The 14,356-nt window shown below is 36.0% G+C and overlaps 1 protein-coding gene across 2 annotated transcripts in view; it reads left to right on the top strand.

Moving 5' to 3' along the window:
• Positions 1–14,356, top strand: part of ABCA12 (ATP binding cassette subfamily A member 12) — a 288,195-nt gene that overhangs the window by 259,879 nt on the left and 13,960 nt on the right. For both annotated transcript variants that reach the window (XM_041736980.1, XM_041736981.1), the window contains 7 exons: positions 850–937; positions 3,055–3,160; positions 7,195–7,249; positions 7,843–8,020; positions 9,745–9,860; positions 11,061–11,220; positions 12,339–12,592. In XM_041736980.1, coding sequence (XP_041592914.1) covers positions 850–937; positions 3,055–3,160; positions 7,195–7,249; positions 7,843–8,020; positions 9,745–9,860; positions 11,061–11,220; positions 12,339–12,592 — 957 coding nt within the window. The remainder of the gene's footprint in view (positions 1–849; positions 938–3,054; positions 3,161–7,194; positions 7,250–7,842; positions 8,021–9,744; positions 9,861–11,060; positions 11,221–12,338; positions 12,593–14,356) is intronic.

Raw genomic sequence — 14,356 nt, 5'->3', positions numbered from 1 at the left:
TATATCCTTCCAGAAATTTTCTAGATACAGATACATGTAAATATTCTAAACAAAATGAGGTTTATTATAAAAAAACTTTTTAAACCTACTTTTTAAAAAGTAGACAATATACTGTAGTGTTCTTTGCATGTCAAAAATACAGCTCTATAGTATCACATTTAGGATGATAGTCACAAGTAGTCTAGTATGACTGTGCCATTATTTATTTAACCCAAATCTAATTTGGGACATTTAATCTATTCTTAAAATTACTGCTTGGATTTTTTAAATCCACTTTTTTATTTTTAAGAGACTATAATTGACCAGTGCCAGGCAATTATATAGGCACAATTCACCTTCAAATACCAGAAAGAGAAAGTATAACACCAGGGGACAAGCTAGAGGGAAAAGTCTGGAGAATCGAAGAAAACAGCCATTTGAAAAAAGATGAGAACTGATCTTATATCCCTTTAGTATTAAGTCACTTCTTTAAAAAGGATTTTTTTAAGGGCTAAAAGTATTCTAAATTTTCAGATGGTGCATGATCCAGTTAAGTTTGAAAGAATTGGTTAGATTACAGATCACTTATTTTCAGAATGATTACTCTACATTTGCAATTGTTTAAAGGAATTTTTTACTTCTAATAATGTACACTTTAGATTAAATAATGTGCACTTTAGATTAAAATATAGAAAAGAAATCAATAAAAATGAAAATATTCATCAGGCAGTATTTCATACTTTACGTGTTCCTAATGGAAAGAAAACATTGAACCCTCAGTTAAACATTTTAGATCCAAAAAAAATTTTTAGATCCATTTATGACTATTTTCTCCATTAAAACAAATATAAATTTTGTTATTCTATATAGATATGGAGGTTGGAGTTTTGGACTGCCTTTGACTAAAGACCTTCGTTTTGATATAACAGAAGTTCCTGCCAATAGAACACTTGCTAAGGTAAATCATAACCTTTCTTCTGGGATGTCATACAAATGAGAATGTGAACTTGAAATGCTCAAGCATTTTCATGAGGTAGAAACAAAACATGCATTCAATCAAGCTGAAGAGCTGTTTGGCATGATGCTTTTCCTGTAGCACTGGGGTTCCAGTCCTATGTATTTGCCCCAGGGAAACATAGATACAAAAGCACCAGGATACATATACAAAAATTTACACAGTAGTGTTTCTCATATGAGCCAAAAACACAACCCCAAATGTCTATATACAGTAGCATAAATGAATTGTTGTGTATTCCAGTAGAACTTTCAACAATGAAATGAGCTCAGTTCCCTGCAAGCAGGTAAATATCTCAAACATTATTAATAAGCAAAAGAAAAAACAAAAAGAAACACTTAACCATGATTGCATTTACTGTAAACTTTAAGAGTTGGCAAAACTCAACCATATTGTCTAGAGACAGTATTATAATTTTGAGGGACACAGAGAGTCCCAAGAAGATATTCTGGATGCTGGCAATTTTTGTTCCTCAACACGAGTGATAGTTCAATGGGTATACTCTTTTTATAATTTTTTGTTAAACTATACATTAATGTTTTATCCTTTTTTCTTTATGTATGTTTTATATTTGTTTATCCTTGTTTCTTACAGACCTGGATACTTAACAGAATTTGATGGAGATAAATACTCCTGTAGGCTTTCTTTGTTTCTTTCTTTTTTTTTAACCTTTAGATCATACCTATGCTTTCAAAAAGCTAGAGTCATGCATATATGATCTATGTAGTCTTAGGAATTTTAAATTATCCTTCACATACTTCTCATTTGGTGATGAGTCATATATAGACTTGGGGGAAGTGGAGAAATTAATATTTATTTAGTGTCTGTGATAAGCCAAGCACTGATAACCTGTTATACAAACTACCTAACTACATCCTCACAACATTCCTATGAGATAGATATCATATGGCCTATTTTAACCGATTTTTATAGGGTCATGTAAAAAGTAGACAGTAGGGGCACCTGGGGGGCTCAGTCAGTTAACTGCCTTCAGCTCAGGTCATGATCTCAGGGTCTTGGGATGGAGCCCCACTTTGTGCTCCCTGCTCAGCCAGGAGTCTGCTTCTCCTTCTGCCCCTCCCCAGCCTAAATAAATAAATAAAATCTTTTTTTAAAAAAGTAGACAGCAGGGCAGCCCCGGTGGTGCAGCGGTTTAGCGCCGCCTACAGCCCAGGGCGTGATCCTGGAGACCCTGGATCGAGTCCCACGTCAGGCTCTCTGTATGATGCCTGCTTCTCCCTCTGCCTGTGTCTCTACCTCTCTCTCTCTCTCTCTCTCTCTCTCTCTGTCTCTATGAATAAATAAATAAAATCTTAAAAAAAAAAAAGTAGACAGTAGTGTTGGAGATTTGAATGTCCTTGACCTGCCATTTGTTCTTTTTCTTCCTCTCGCCACACACAGAGTAAACATTCTTGCATAAACAAAGAGTTCTAATGTTAAATAAGTTTTCTCTTGTAATTTTAAATTATCAACAGGGTTTCCTGAATTGAAGCACACCAGTATTATAAGTCCCTCTGTTTTTGACAGAGAAGATAAAGTAACTCACTTCCTTGTGGGTTATAAGTAGGGATGGAAAGTTGGTGTAGGAATTTCAAGGTTACCAGTCTTGTTGCTAAGGACACAATGTTTGTGTATATATTTAATGTCTTTGTACAGACTGGCCCAGATGCCACTTGTTGTTGTTATTATTATTGAGAATGTTTTAGCTCTAGCCCCAGAATCCCGGTAGACTAGTCACAGAGATGGAGATATTAACAATTTCTGCAGTTTATTTCAAGCTTTGCCTATGCAGAAGATACAGAATAACTAACTAATAACTTAGTGCTATCACACAGGAAAAGAAAAAAACTATTTTCCCAATCTCTGCCCATCTCTAAATTGGAAACGTAGAGGTCTGTGGTCAACACTCTGGGGAATGGTTCTCATCTTCCAAGATAAAATAAGTTATTGGGAAATTGGTGCTCTGATTTTAAATATAAATTCTGTGGGCTATCAGATGCATAAGCAGCCTAATTTATTTTAACACAATACTGATCTTGCCCTCTTTTGGAATTTAACAGGTATGGTATGATCCAGAAGGCTATCACTCACTTCCAGCTTACCTCAACAGCTTGAATAATTTCCTCCTGCGAGTTAACATGTCAAAATACGATGCTGCCCGACACGGTAAAGTTACTTACACAGAAGCTTCTCATACTGCAACTTTTGCCTCTCTCCATATAAAAATGCATGTTAGGTTCCGTTTCTTCCAGGTATTTTATGGTATCTAAATCACAGATCTTTAAAAGAAGTCTAAAAGTAGTAACTACCACCAGATGGAACATTCTGGATCATCTCCTTAACTTTGAGTTAATTTAGTTTCCTCATTTATCAAGTCAGGATAATAATGCTTACTTCATCCTTATTTCTGGTCTCACATCTAGTAGCTGTAACTCCTACAAAAACATTTTATTACTATTTGCTTGTATATAGGCTAAGAAATTTAAAATAATTAAATGTTAATAAATCTAAACATAAAGCTGGAAATTTTATAATAAAGCGTTCTACACTGACCCAAACTGTTACCATTAATGAAACAATTGCCATAATATGTGCTCTATATGAAATATTGCTAATCCTTACAGCCTTTTGGGATGAACATTACTGTTCCCTACTGTTATTCTTCTGGGGCTCCAAAGTGGGATTTGAACCCAAGTCTGTCTGGTTCCTGTCTCATCATTTTTCTAATATTTCTCTGGACTCAGCTAGGTTTCCTTCAGTTGAATTTCCCAGGAGGCATCCACCTAGTTTTCAAAACAGGGTTTGGGATTTGAAAGAGACTGATTTATTTTTTTCTAATTTGATTACTGTTCATCAAACCATTTCATCTTCTTAAGCCTGCTCAAAATATTTTTCATACCAATCCTAAAAATTAATAATAATAAAGATGGAGAAGAATGAGTAAGCTATTTCCTGGCCAAGACTGAGTTTCTAGCCTAATAAACAGACTAACAGCCTATTAAATAGGAGACCAGACACAACATATCTTCCAGAAATGCCAACCTCTGTTTTTCCTTCATCTCCTTACTGGGGTGCAAAATAGTGTGTGCTGGATGTTCTGGTACTTGTAGAAGTGGTATTTCTAGAAGTAATTATAGAGTCAAATCCTCCATTCTAGCAAGAGAATCTTTCGGTCTTCATTTTAGAGAGAAGAGTGTTTTTTCCCAATTGCTTTGGCATTTTCCTAGCGGGAGGGACCATGAAGAAAAGAACAAGACTAATAAACGGTGCTTAGATCTGGAGCATCAATAAAGAGCATAGTCAAAAGAGGCCAATTAAATTCAGTAGTGACTGAACCCAGACAGGTTTAACATAACCTGGTTTGAAATACAATTGAACACTTGACTTTTGGTAGGATGTCTTCATCAGAACAAAGGATGTTTGTTTCTGTGACAGATAATGAAAGTACGAGTGCTAGAAATGTGAGGTAGGTGAGAACAAGAGACCAATGCCACTTTTGAAGACTCAGCTTTTGAAACCTGTGTGCAGGTTTCGTATAATTATTATTAGTATTCTTTGCCAAGACCGAAGCAATCCGAATCACTCTGGATTCTAACAGGCTTATTGTGGCTCCACCACTATATTTTTTAAGTTACAGAATTTAAAGAATTAAGAATTCTGGAACATAAACTTTGTATTGATCCTAAAAGGAAATTTGTATTTTAGGTTTAAAAATAAGGCTTAGTTTGAATTATATAGCTATTTTTATTAACTTCTCTTGTGTAAACTCATGAAGGTGGTAGCTTTTCACTTTCTCAGGAAGGAGTTTGATTTTCTTCAAAGAAGAAATCATGTTACCCTAAGATACTTTTATTGTTTTGTAACCCATGTAAGGGGTCTGCCATGGTAATATGGTCTTTAAAAATCAACTCAATTATTCTCATGCCACCCCCCGCCCCCTACAACACTAGCTGTTTTAAAGACATGTTTGTTGAATTCTGCATGAATTGGTATTTTGTTTTAGCTATAAAATTGATTTTCTTTGAATTCTAACATGCTAGTAAATATCTTTTAATTAGTTTTCCTTTGCCATGTCAATATCTATTATTTTCATGGAGTTCCCTCTAGTGGTTAATTTAACATGAAAAGTCTGTTTTTCTCAAGCGATATAGGTCTAACAAATATTCTACAACTAGGCTCTTTTCCAAACATACTGACACATTGTCCCTCCACCGACATGTTCGTTCTGTCCCTTTATTGCATTAGTACCAGTGATCAACGGGAAGCATCTCATTTTAGTTTGACAACTACAGAGACAACAGAAACAGATAATGTATTACTTTTAATGTAATTGCATATGGGGGGAAATCATTAGAATTTTAAGATTCAGTTTGACTTAATAAGTATTCATTGACTGATCACTGTACTCAAGACATTATACTGGATGCTATAGAACCCAGAGAAGATTTCCATATACATCCTTATGCCTTATGCCTAATGCATTTACTTGATCTTTCTGCTAAAAATATGTATAAAACAATTGGTTCAGCAGCATTTTTCAGAGTGGAGTAAATGCATTTGCAAAGATTCCCCTGGTGATATAGAGTAGTTCTTGATTCTGAAATACAAAGCAGAAAGAAAGAAATGTTTTCCCCCTGCCTATATTATAATTCAGCAATAAGGTTTAAGTAAGGCCCCAAGGAAAACTGAATCTCAGTAAAAAAAAAAAGAGAGAGAGAGAGAGAGACCATATCTCCCCATAAAAGATAGGGAAAGTACATTCCCCCAATGATGTGATTAAAGTTATACACCACATTGATTGTTGTTAGTTTGTTTTGCTCTAATTGTATATTTTTAACATGTAAAAATTTCAGAATTCAACCTCAAAATATATTACATTCTACTTAATAAAAATTATAAATTTGAGTTAATGGGAAGAATATAACTTTAGAATAATTTATATTTGGCTGCTGTGAAGGGTCTTAATATCCTTTTTTTTTTAATTTTTTTATCTATTATGATAGTCACACACACACAGAGAGAGAGAGAGAGAGAGAGGCAGAGACACAGGCAGAGGGAGAAGCAGGCTCCATGCACCGGGAGCCTGACCGCTGCGCCACCCAGGGATCCCGGGTCTTAATATCCTGACATAATAAACATATACTAAATGAGCAGTGAGAAAGTTCTTGCTCAGCTTAGAACTCTATAAAAAACAGATGTTTAAGGGTCATCCCCTCCCATTCTTACCCAAAGTTACTCAGACTGTATAGACTTTGCTTTCACACTGTGGTCTCTTGGGAAACTGCTGCCAGCCACCTATTTTGACTATGGCTAACTATAGCTATCAGCATCCTCTGATAAGTGGAGGAAAGAACCTTGCTTCTAACACAGAAACTATAACTGACTATGGGACATCCCAATAACTTAGAATTGTATTGGATTTAAATGACTAGTTTTTCAGAGACATCTAGTTTCTCTGAATTCTCTTGGAGATTTATGTCTCCATGAAAATCCCTCAGGGATGGCTGAAACCCCCAAGCCTTACCCTGATAGAGTTCTGGAACAATTGTTATCTTGGAAGTAGTGAAAAAGGAGGAATCTTCTAGGGCTACAGTATTTTCCCAACAAAAGACAATAAAGAGGGATGGTGGTGGCTAATGTTCTTTAGAAGCTTCTCATATAATTGGTCTAAATACTAATACAGTAAGTGCTACTGAAATGCCAACTTATGGCACTTCGGTGGCTCAACTGGTTGGGTGTCTGCCTTCAGCTCAGGTCATGATCTCAGGGTCCTGAGATCAAGGCCCACATCAGGTTCTGTGCTCAGCATGGAGTCTGCTTCTCCCCTCTCCCTCTGTGTGTGCTCTCTCAAATAAATAAATAAAATCTTTAAAAAAAAAATTACAAACATGATTAGGTGGAGAGAATAAAATGGAAAACAAAAATGTAATAGAGGGGAAATGCTATATAAGAAGGGGAAATTTCTTGCCTCTTTCTCCAAAATTCCATACACAATGTGAAAAAGATTTGTTTTCTTTTTATGTGAGTGACACTAACTTTATGGCATTGATGAGATTGGGGAGGGCGGTTGGATAATTTTCCTTTCAAATAGTATCCCCAAAGTAAAATTATAGCATAAGGAGGAAAGTATTATGTATTAGCCATCCAAAAACTGGTATTTCTGAATATCTACTAATGAAAAGAGCTGTCTCTCCTTTCAGGCATCATCATGTATAGCCATCCTTATCCAGGAGTGCAAGACCAAGAACAAGCCACGTAAGTAGAAATATCTGGCATGACTCCTTACTCCTTGGCATAGTCAAGCCTCTGTATAAAGTACTATAATTGGAAATCACAGTTGTATCTGAATGAATGTCAATCTAGGAGAGCTGTTAATATAAGTCACTGACTGGGATAAAAGGAAGTTTCTGAGAGTCTGTACAGTGAGTTGCCAAGTGAGCTTGCCGACTATAGAATCAGAATCTGCTGCTTTTATAAGTCAAGTGCATAAGTGCTTTATCATTTCAATTTCCTTGCATAGCATTTAAGTACTGTTTCTGTGCTCAGAACCGTATATGCCTTGCATACACTCAGTAACTCATAGAGACCGAGGTTTGTTGTTGTTTCTTTTATATATATATATGTCAAATACCCCTAGTCAATTTAGATGCACTAGAGCTATATTTATCCAGGGTCATAGCCGAGTCATGTAGAGGATATTATCTGGCTGCCTTGCAGGAAGACTTATTTGTGTCAGAGCCAACCAAGTCTTACACTGTTTCGTTGATGGTTTTGGTCATGAATCTTTCTGAAAGGAAAAGAGTTCCAAAAACTTATGTATGCTTTCCTCTTCCTATTGCTCACTCCAGAATGAGCAGCTTAATCGATATTTTAGTGGCACTCTCCATCCTGATGGGCTACTCTGTCACTACTGCCAGCTTTGTCACCTATGTTGTAAGGGAGCATCAGACCAAAGCCAAGCAGCTGCAGCACATTTCAGGCATTGGCGTGACATGCTACTGGGTCACAAACTTTATTTATGACATGGTGAGTAGCTTGTATCATTGCAGAAAACACAGGATTGATTTGGGGAGAAGGCATCAGTTTTAGGGGCACCTGCGTGGCTCAGTTGGTTGAGTGTCCACCTCTTAGTTTCAGCTCAGGTCATGATTTTCAGGGTTGTGAGATGGAGCCCCATGTCAGGCTTCACACTCAGAGAGGAGTCTGCTTAAGATTCCCTCTCTCCCTCCCTCCTCCACTCACTCATACTCTCTCTCTCTCTCTCTCTGTCTCTCTCTCTCTCAAAATAAATAAATAAATAAATAAATCTTAAAGAATACATTAGTTTTATTTGCCCTATTTTGTTCAGATTATTACAAATCAGTAAATTAAGGGAAAATAATTTGCATCAATGTTACAGTCAATTCCATAGTTAGAGGAAAGATCCACCTCTCTTCTTATCAATGGTCTAAGGACCATCTATATCAAATTCCCCAGGACATTTATTGAAATGCAGATTCCTGGGCCCCACTCCAGACCTACTAGTTCTATATCTTGGGAGTGGAGCCAGGATATGCGTTTTTAACAAAATCCTTTAAATGATTTTATGCATACTAAAGTTTGAGAGCCACCACTCTGGAGAAATAGAAGTTAGCAAAATAGCCTTGTCCAATGGTCCCAGATAATCAAGCTTCTAAAAATTTAATCAACCAATAGTAAAAACTTTGAAGTAGCATTCCCTGATGAGTGACATATTAGAGAAAATAAGCTGGGACGTTACAGGATGAACTTCATTGACGGCTCTCTCAGTTGCATAAAATGGTCCCAAAGTCCAAATGGTTTTGTTGACTCCAAATGTACCCGTATTGGCGAAAAGCCCAGGATGTGGTATGCATTTGCCTGGTGATTATGGCAAAATTGTCTGAGTTACTGTATAGATCATTGTCTTGAAGAGCTGGAGAGTAATTAACTGCATATCCACTTTGTTAATGTATCCAGTGGGGTCTGAAATGCATTTGTGGAAGGAGTCAAATCTAAAAGAATTGGTAATGACTCCTCTGGACTAATAGGAGCTTTAATGCTAAGAAAGCTTAAAGTACACATTTCTGTGAAGGGCTCCTTACTACTTAGATTTTGTCGTCATCTGTCTTGTGCTTCTTCCAATTTAGGAGATTCCCCCCCCCCCACATCCCCAAATTAAATTATCATCTCCTTCATAGTGTGCATCTTGCTGCAACCTGCACAGCGTTTAATATTTCTGTTTGTCAATAAAACACTGAGTTCTTTGTTCATATACCCGTGATTCCAAGAATGTGCAGAACCCACTGCCCTGCTGTTTTACACAGAGTGGCTCACACTGATAACCAAGCCTTAGAAATCAACCACCTGAGAGTGTTCCAGCATTCAAAATGAAATCAATACTTTGAGGACCGAATCTAATACCAAGACACCCGACTGTCTTATCTTTCTTGCTGCACCTCTGTCACTGAATGATCCCCAGTCTCAAAGCCTGGAGGCATGAACACCAGGGACTCCATGTACATTTATAAAGATGGAGCCTGGCTTGACCTTATATTTCAGGAGACAAAATCTAGAGTGAAATCAGTGTAAAATGAGCTGAACATTGCAAGGAATGGGAACATATACAAAAACTCATTCCTTAACGTATGTCAAGGTCAACTTATTATAGTTTTAATTAGATGGGCTATTGATGTTTTTGGGAAAATATTTGCCATATATTAAGCCTTGTTTTACATGCTCCCCTCCCCCAGGCCTTCTACTTGGTGCCTGTGGCATTTTCAATTGGTGTCATTGCAATTTTCAAGTTACCTGCCTTCTACAGTGGAAACAATCTCGGTGCTGTATCTCTCCTACTTCTGCTGTTTGGGTAAGCTGCTGTGAAAGAATGAACAAAATTAAGTGTTCCTAGGCACAGAACCTAAATCTCATTAGGTAATTTACAATTATCTTGGGGTTTCAGAAGCCAGGAATGATGACTAACAGTACATTACACATGCTAGTCCACAGTTTGTAAAATACAATACTTCTGAAAATGAATGCCATTGTCATTAATAGTAATATATAACATTAATAAGTACTTACAAAGTATCAAGTGTCATGCTTAGCAATCTACATATGTAATTTAATTTATATAAAAATGGATGTTTTAGAATGGTCAGCAAAATGTGTGTACATGTAAGGATTTATGTATTGACAAATCATGAGAATATGTAGCATAAGGTATGTGTACCATGTATATTTTATTTTATTTTATTTTTAAATATTTTATTTACTCATTGATGAGAGACACACACAGAGAGAGAGAGAGGCAGAGACACAGGCAGAGGGAGAAACAGGCCCCATGCAGGGAGCCCAATATGGGACTCAATCCCAGGACTCCAGGATCACGCCCTGGGCCAAAGGCAGGCGCTTAACTGCTGAGCCACCCAGAGATCCCCTTATTTATATTTTTATAGATATCTAACACACACACAGTATTATGTCTGCATTAGAGGGCAATGCAGGTAGTACAGGTTGATATAATCAGTGCTCAGCATAGCAGTTCTGTCTGCCTAAATGCTTGGATAGTATCCATCGGCTTCACAATGTAGCTGATGAAGGATGATTTTGTCTCTAGTTCTTCTTCATAACCAGAAAGGTTGCTCTAATGTTTGCTCATAGCAGGACATGCAGCTTCTGAGCAATCCCTGTCTGCTTAGCTAGCTTATAATAATGTCATTATTTTTCCTCAACATTAAATTATAAGATTTATATTGATTAAATCTTATTCTGAGAAAACAAACAAAAACTTCCTGGGTAGGATGAAACCATCTCTAGAAGGAATCACTTTGTAGTTGTGATGATATAGAATTACTCAAATTTCCATAAAAGAGAGGCTTCTTACTATCACTTTAAAAAATCCAAAGGATTTGTCAAAAAATGTTGTAAAAAAGAGATCTAACTATAAGAGCTCTAGCAATTATCCCTAATGTTTATTTTCAAAACCCTATCAAAGGTTTTATTTGTTTGTTTGTGAAAGAATAATAATGAAGGCATAAATTTAATCCTCAGTATTATTAACATGCAGGTATGCCACATTTTCTTGGATGTACTTGCTGGCTGGGCTCTTCCATGAAACCGGAATGGCTTTCATCACTTACGTCTGCATCAACCTTTTTTTTGGCATCAATTCCATTGTTTCCTTGTCAGTGGTGTACTTTCTTTCCAAGGAAAAGCCTAATGATCCGGTAAGGTCCATTATTAGTCTGCTAAACTTCAATAAATGTATTAAACATTTCAACATGTTCAAGGTGAAAAGATTTTTCTGTACTTCACATTATCTAATAGAAAAAAGGAATTTCATTTAATTCTATTAAATGTAGTAGAGGAGAAGCTACAGTCTTTTGAAATTCTTTTTAGGCTCCATCTGGGTTAAGGCCTATGATTATATTTACCCGGTGTCAAAGCTACCAACATTTGATAGGGTTTAAGTGGGGTAGTGGAGGTTAAATCAAATATATAGTATGACACTATAAAAATCATGCAACCAACTGGTCGGCTAAACTTTTTACTCATTAACCAATTGTTATTGTATGATAGTAACAAGGACAATAGCTTATAGTTCTATGACTATGGGTTAAGACTTTTTTGAATGTTCACAGAGAACAAACCTAATTCATTCCCTTTCAATCATGTATTGGAGTCTACTTCATTGTAAGCATCACTTTCCATTCAGAGCTGACAACTATAATTAGTGGGAAGGGAAGCACTAACAGTACTAGGCAATTGAATGGGAAAGAATAGAGAGGAAATGAACTGAACTGAGGAATACATGAGCATACTCCAGGAGGAAGAAGACAATTCATGAGTTGCAAGTGGTTGGCCCAAGTGTGAATAACACGAAAATGAGCCATTTGCTCCTCATTGAGATAGGTTGTCTCTCTTTTCATCTCATTTCACCATTTTAATCCCTCTTCAAGTAGAGTTATCTAAGGTTCTAAAACTTGACCTTCCAACTACCTCCTCTACTCAGGCATGACCAATAACCTGCATCAGATCCCAACACCTTGGCTATTTCTGCATTCCTGGGATGTCAGGCAGGACTAGAAGTGATTCTGCTGCCAGGATTTGGTCTAATCATACATCATCTCAAGAAAAAGATAATCCTTTTCTGCTTGTTTTTTAGTCATAAATCTCTACTGTTTGGTTATAGTAAATACGTGTAAATTCAACATACATGAGAAATAATTGCCAATCTAGATGAATTTCTCAAGTTTTAATATTTGTCCACATCTAGTTATACTTTTTTGTCAATTTGTTGGAAGTCTAACAACTTTGTTTTTTTTTTTTTTTTCTCTCATTTCAGACTTTAGAACTTATTTCTGAAACCCTCAAGCGCATTTTCCTGATTTTTCCACAATTCTGCTTTGGCTACGGTTTGATTGAACTTTCTCAACAGCAGTCAGTCCTAGACTTCTTAAAAGCATATGGAGTGGAGTACCCGAGTGAAACCTTTGAGATGGATAAACTAGGTGCAATGTTCGTGGCTTTGGTTTCTCAGGGCACCATGTTCTTTTTCTTGCGGCTCTTAATCAATGAATGGCTAATAAAGAAACTCAGGTAAATAAAATGAAAGCATAGCATTTGACATCCATGAGAGAACCCAATTCAAAATATTTAGGAAGGGGTCCCTAGTCATCTTTCCTTTAGTAAAATGGAAATGTTGTACTCAAAAAACTTTAAAAAATGGTAGTGTAATTTATTATTCATTTCATTCAGAAAATAGTTATCAAACCTTACCAAGTGTAAGTATTATTGTAGAATGAGAGAATAAAATTAAATAAGCTCAATTGTTAGCCTTAAAGAAATTAAAATTCAGTGGTACAGAGAAAATACATAAACAAAAGATGTAGTGTTTGAGTTGAGTTTAAGAGGATGGAAAGAAAGTAGAAATGGGGGAGAAGACTAAGTATAATATTAGCAGTGGGTTTGGGAGAAGGAGATTGAGTGAAAACAATCATAAATAAAAAGAAATATATATACCATTTACCCAGCTATTCCATTTCTAGCAGTTTTTCCTATAAATATGTTCACATATTTGCAGAATTATGTATCTGTAAAGTCATCCATCATAGCAACCATTCTTAATAGCAAAAGAATGAAACAACCTAAATGTCTAGCATGTAAAGATGGTTCAATAAATTGTATGATTTTTTCATAAGTGAAACACTATGGCAGCCATTAGACCCATACAGTTCTATATGTAATATTTGGGGTTACTACTGATTTTTATTAAATGAAAAATGCAAGTTTCAGAACTTTGTGTAATGTATATTACCATTTGAGTTAAAAGAACTATAATTTATATATCCATATGCATAGACTGTCTCTAATTATGGGTGCCCTACTGAAGAGAACTGTATAGAATTGAAGGAAACTTACTTCTCACTATATATTCTTTAGTACCTTTTTAATACATAAGACACAGGCATCACCTATGGAAAAATAAAATATAAATTAAATATAATGAAAAAAATGACAAAAGCAAAGATCTAGCAAAAAAACTTGGATTGTATTTGATAAGTGAGTAATAAATACAATGTGATTAGAACATAGAATAAATGTAATAAAATAGTAGGAGCTCCAGCACATGGCTGGAAGACTGTGGGGTCTCTACTTAGTTAGAGAGATGATTTGGACTTTATTCAACAAATAGTAGTCCAATAAAGGTTTTGACCAGAAAGCAACCTGATCAAATGGTGCTTTAGGGAATGTGATTCTGTGAAGGTCCTACAGATTAGAATGGAAGAGTCAGAGATACTGGAGCAATTTGAGATTCCTGAAGAATTTAGGTGAGAAAGAGTGAAAGCCTCTGATGATAATAGAAATAGACAGAACATGATTGATGACTGGGTGTTACAAGGCATTTCCAGTGCTAGGAGACTGACTACATGAGCAGAGTTTGGAATGGGGAAGATTCAAAGAATACATCACAGTTGGAATCTCTGGGGATATCATTAAAAGAAACAGGGACATTGGGAGGAAGACCTGAATTGATTTGTTGGGTTTTTAAATTTGGTTTGGTTCACTTTAGTGTATGTTAGGCAAGATACTGAGGTAGCTTTGAGACTTAGTTCTCAGGACTGATAACCTTAATATATTGGCTAGATCCTTGGTAAGACATTCACAGTAAACAGAACATAGAGGAACATTCATGTCATTGGTGATTAAAGAAGAAATAAAAAGGAAAGGATTTTTTTTTTAAAGATGCTCATTGATCATGGACTTCTAAGTGTTGCTTACTAATGACCTAATGACTCTGGTCTCTCTTTTAGGAAGTAACTTTCAAACCCAAACTAACTGAATTATTACAATGGATCTGAA

The sequence above is a fragment of the Vulpes lagopus genome, chromosome 22 (genome assembly GCF_018345385.1).
Source record: "Vulpes lagopus strain Blue_001 chromosome 22, ASM1834538v1, whole genome shotgun sequence".
In the NCBI taxonomy this organism is placed as follows: domain Eukaryota; kingdom Metazoa; phylum Chordata; class Mammalia; order Carnivora; family Canidae; genus Vulpes; species Vulpes lagopus.
Note: the sequence above shows the minus strand (reverse complement) of the source record. Positions and strands in the feature narration are given on the sequence as shown.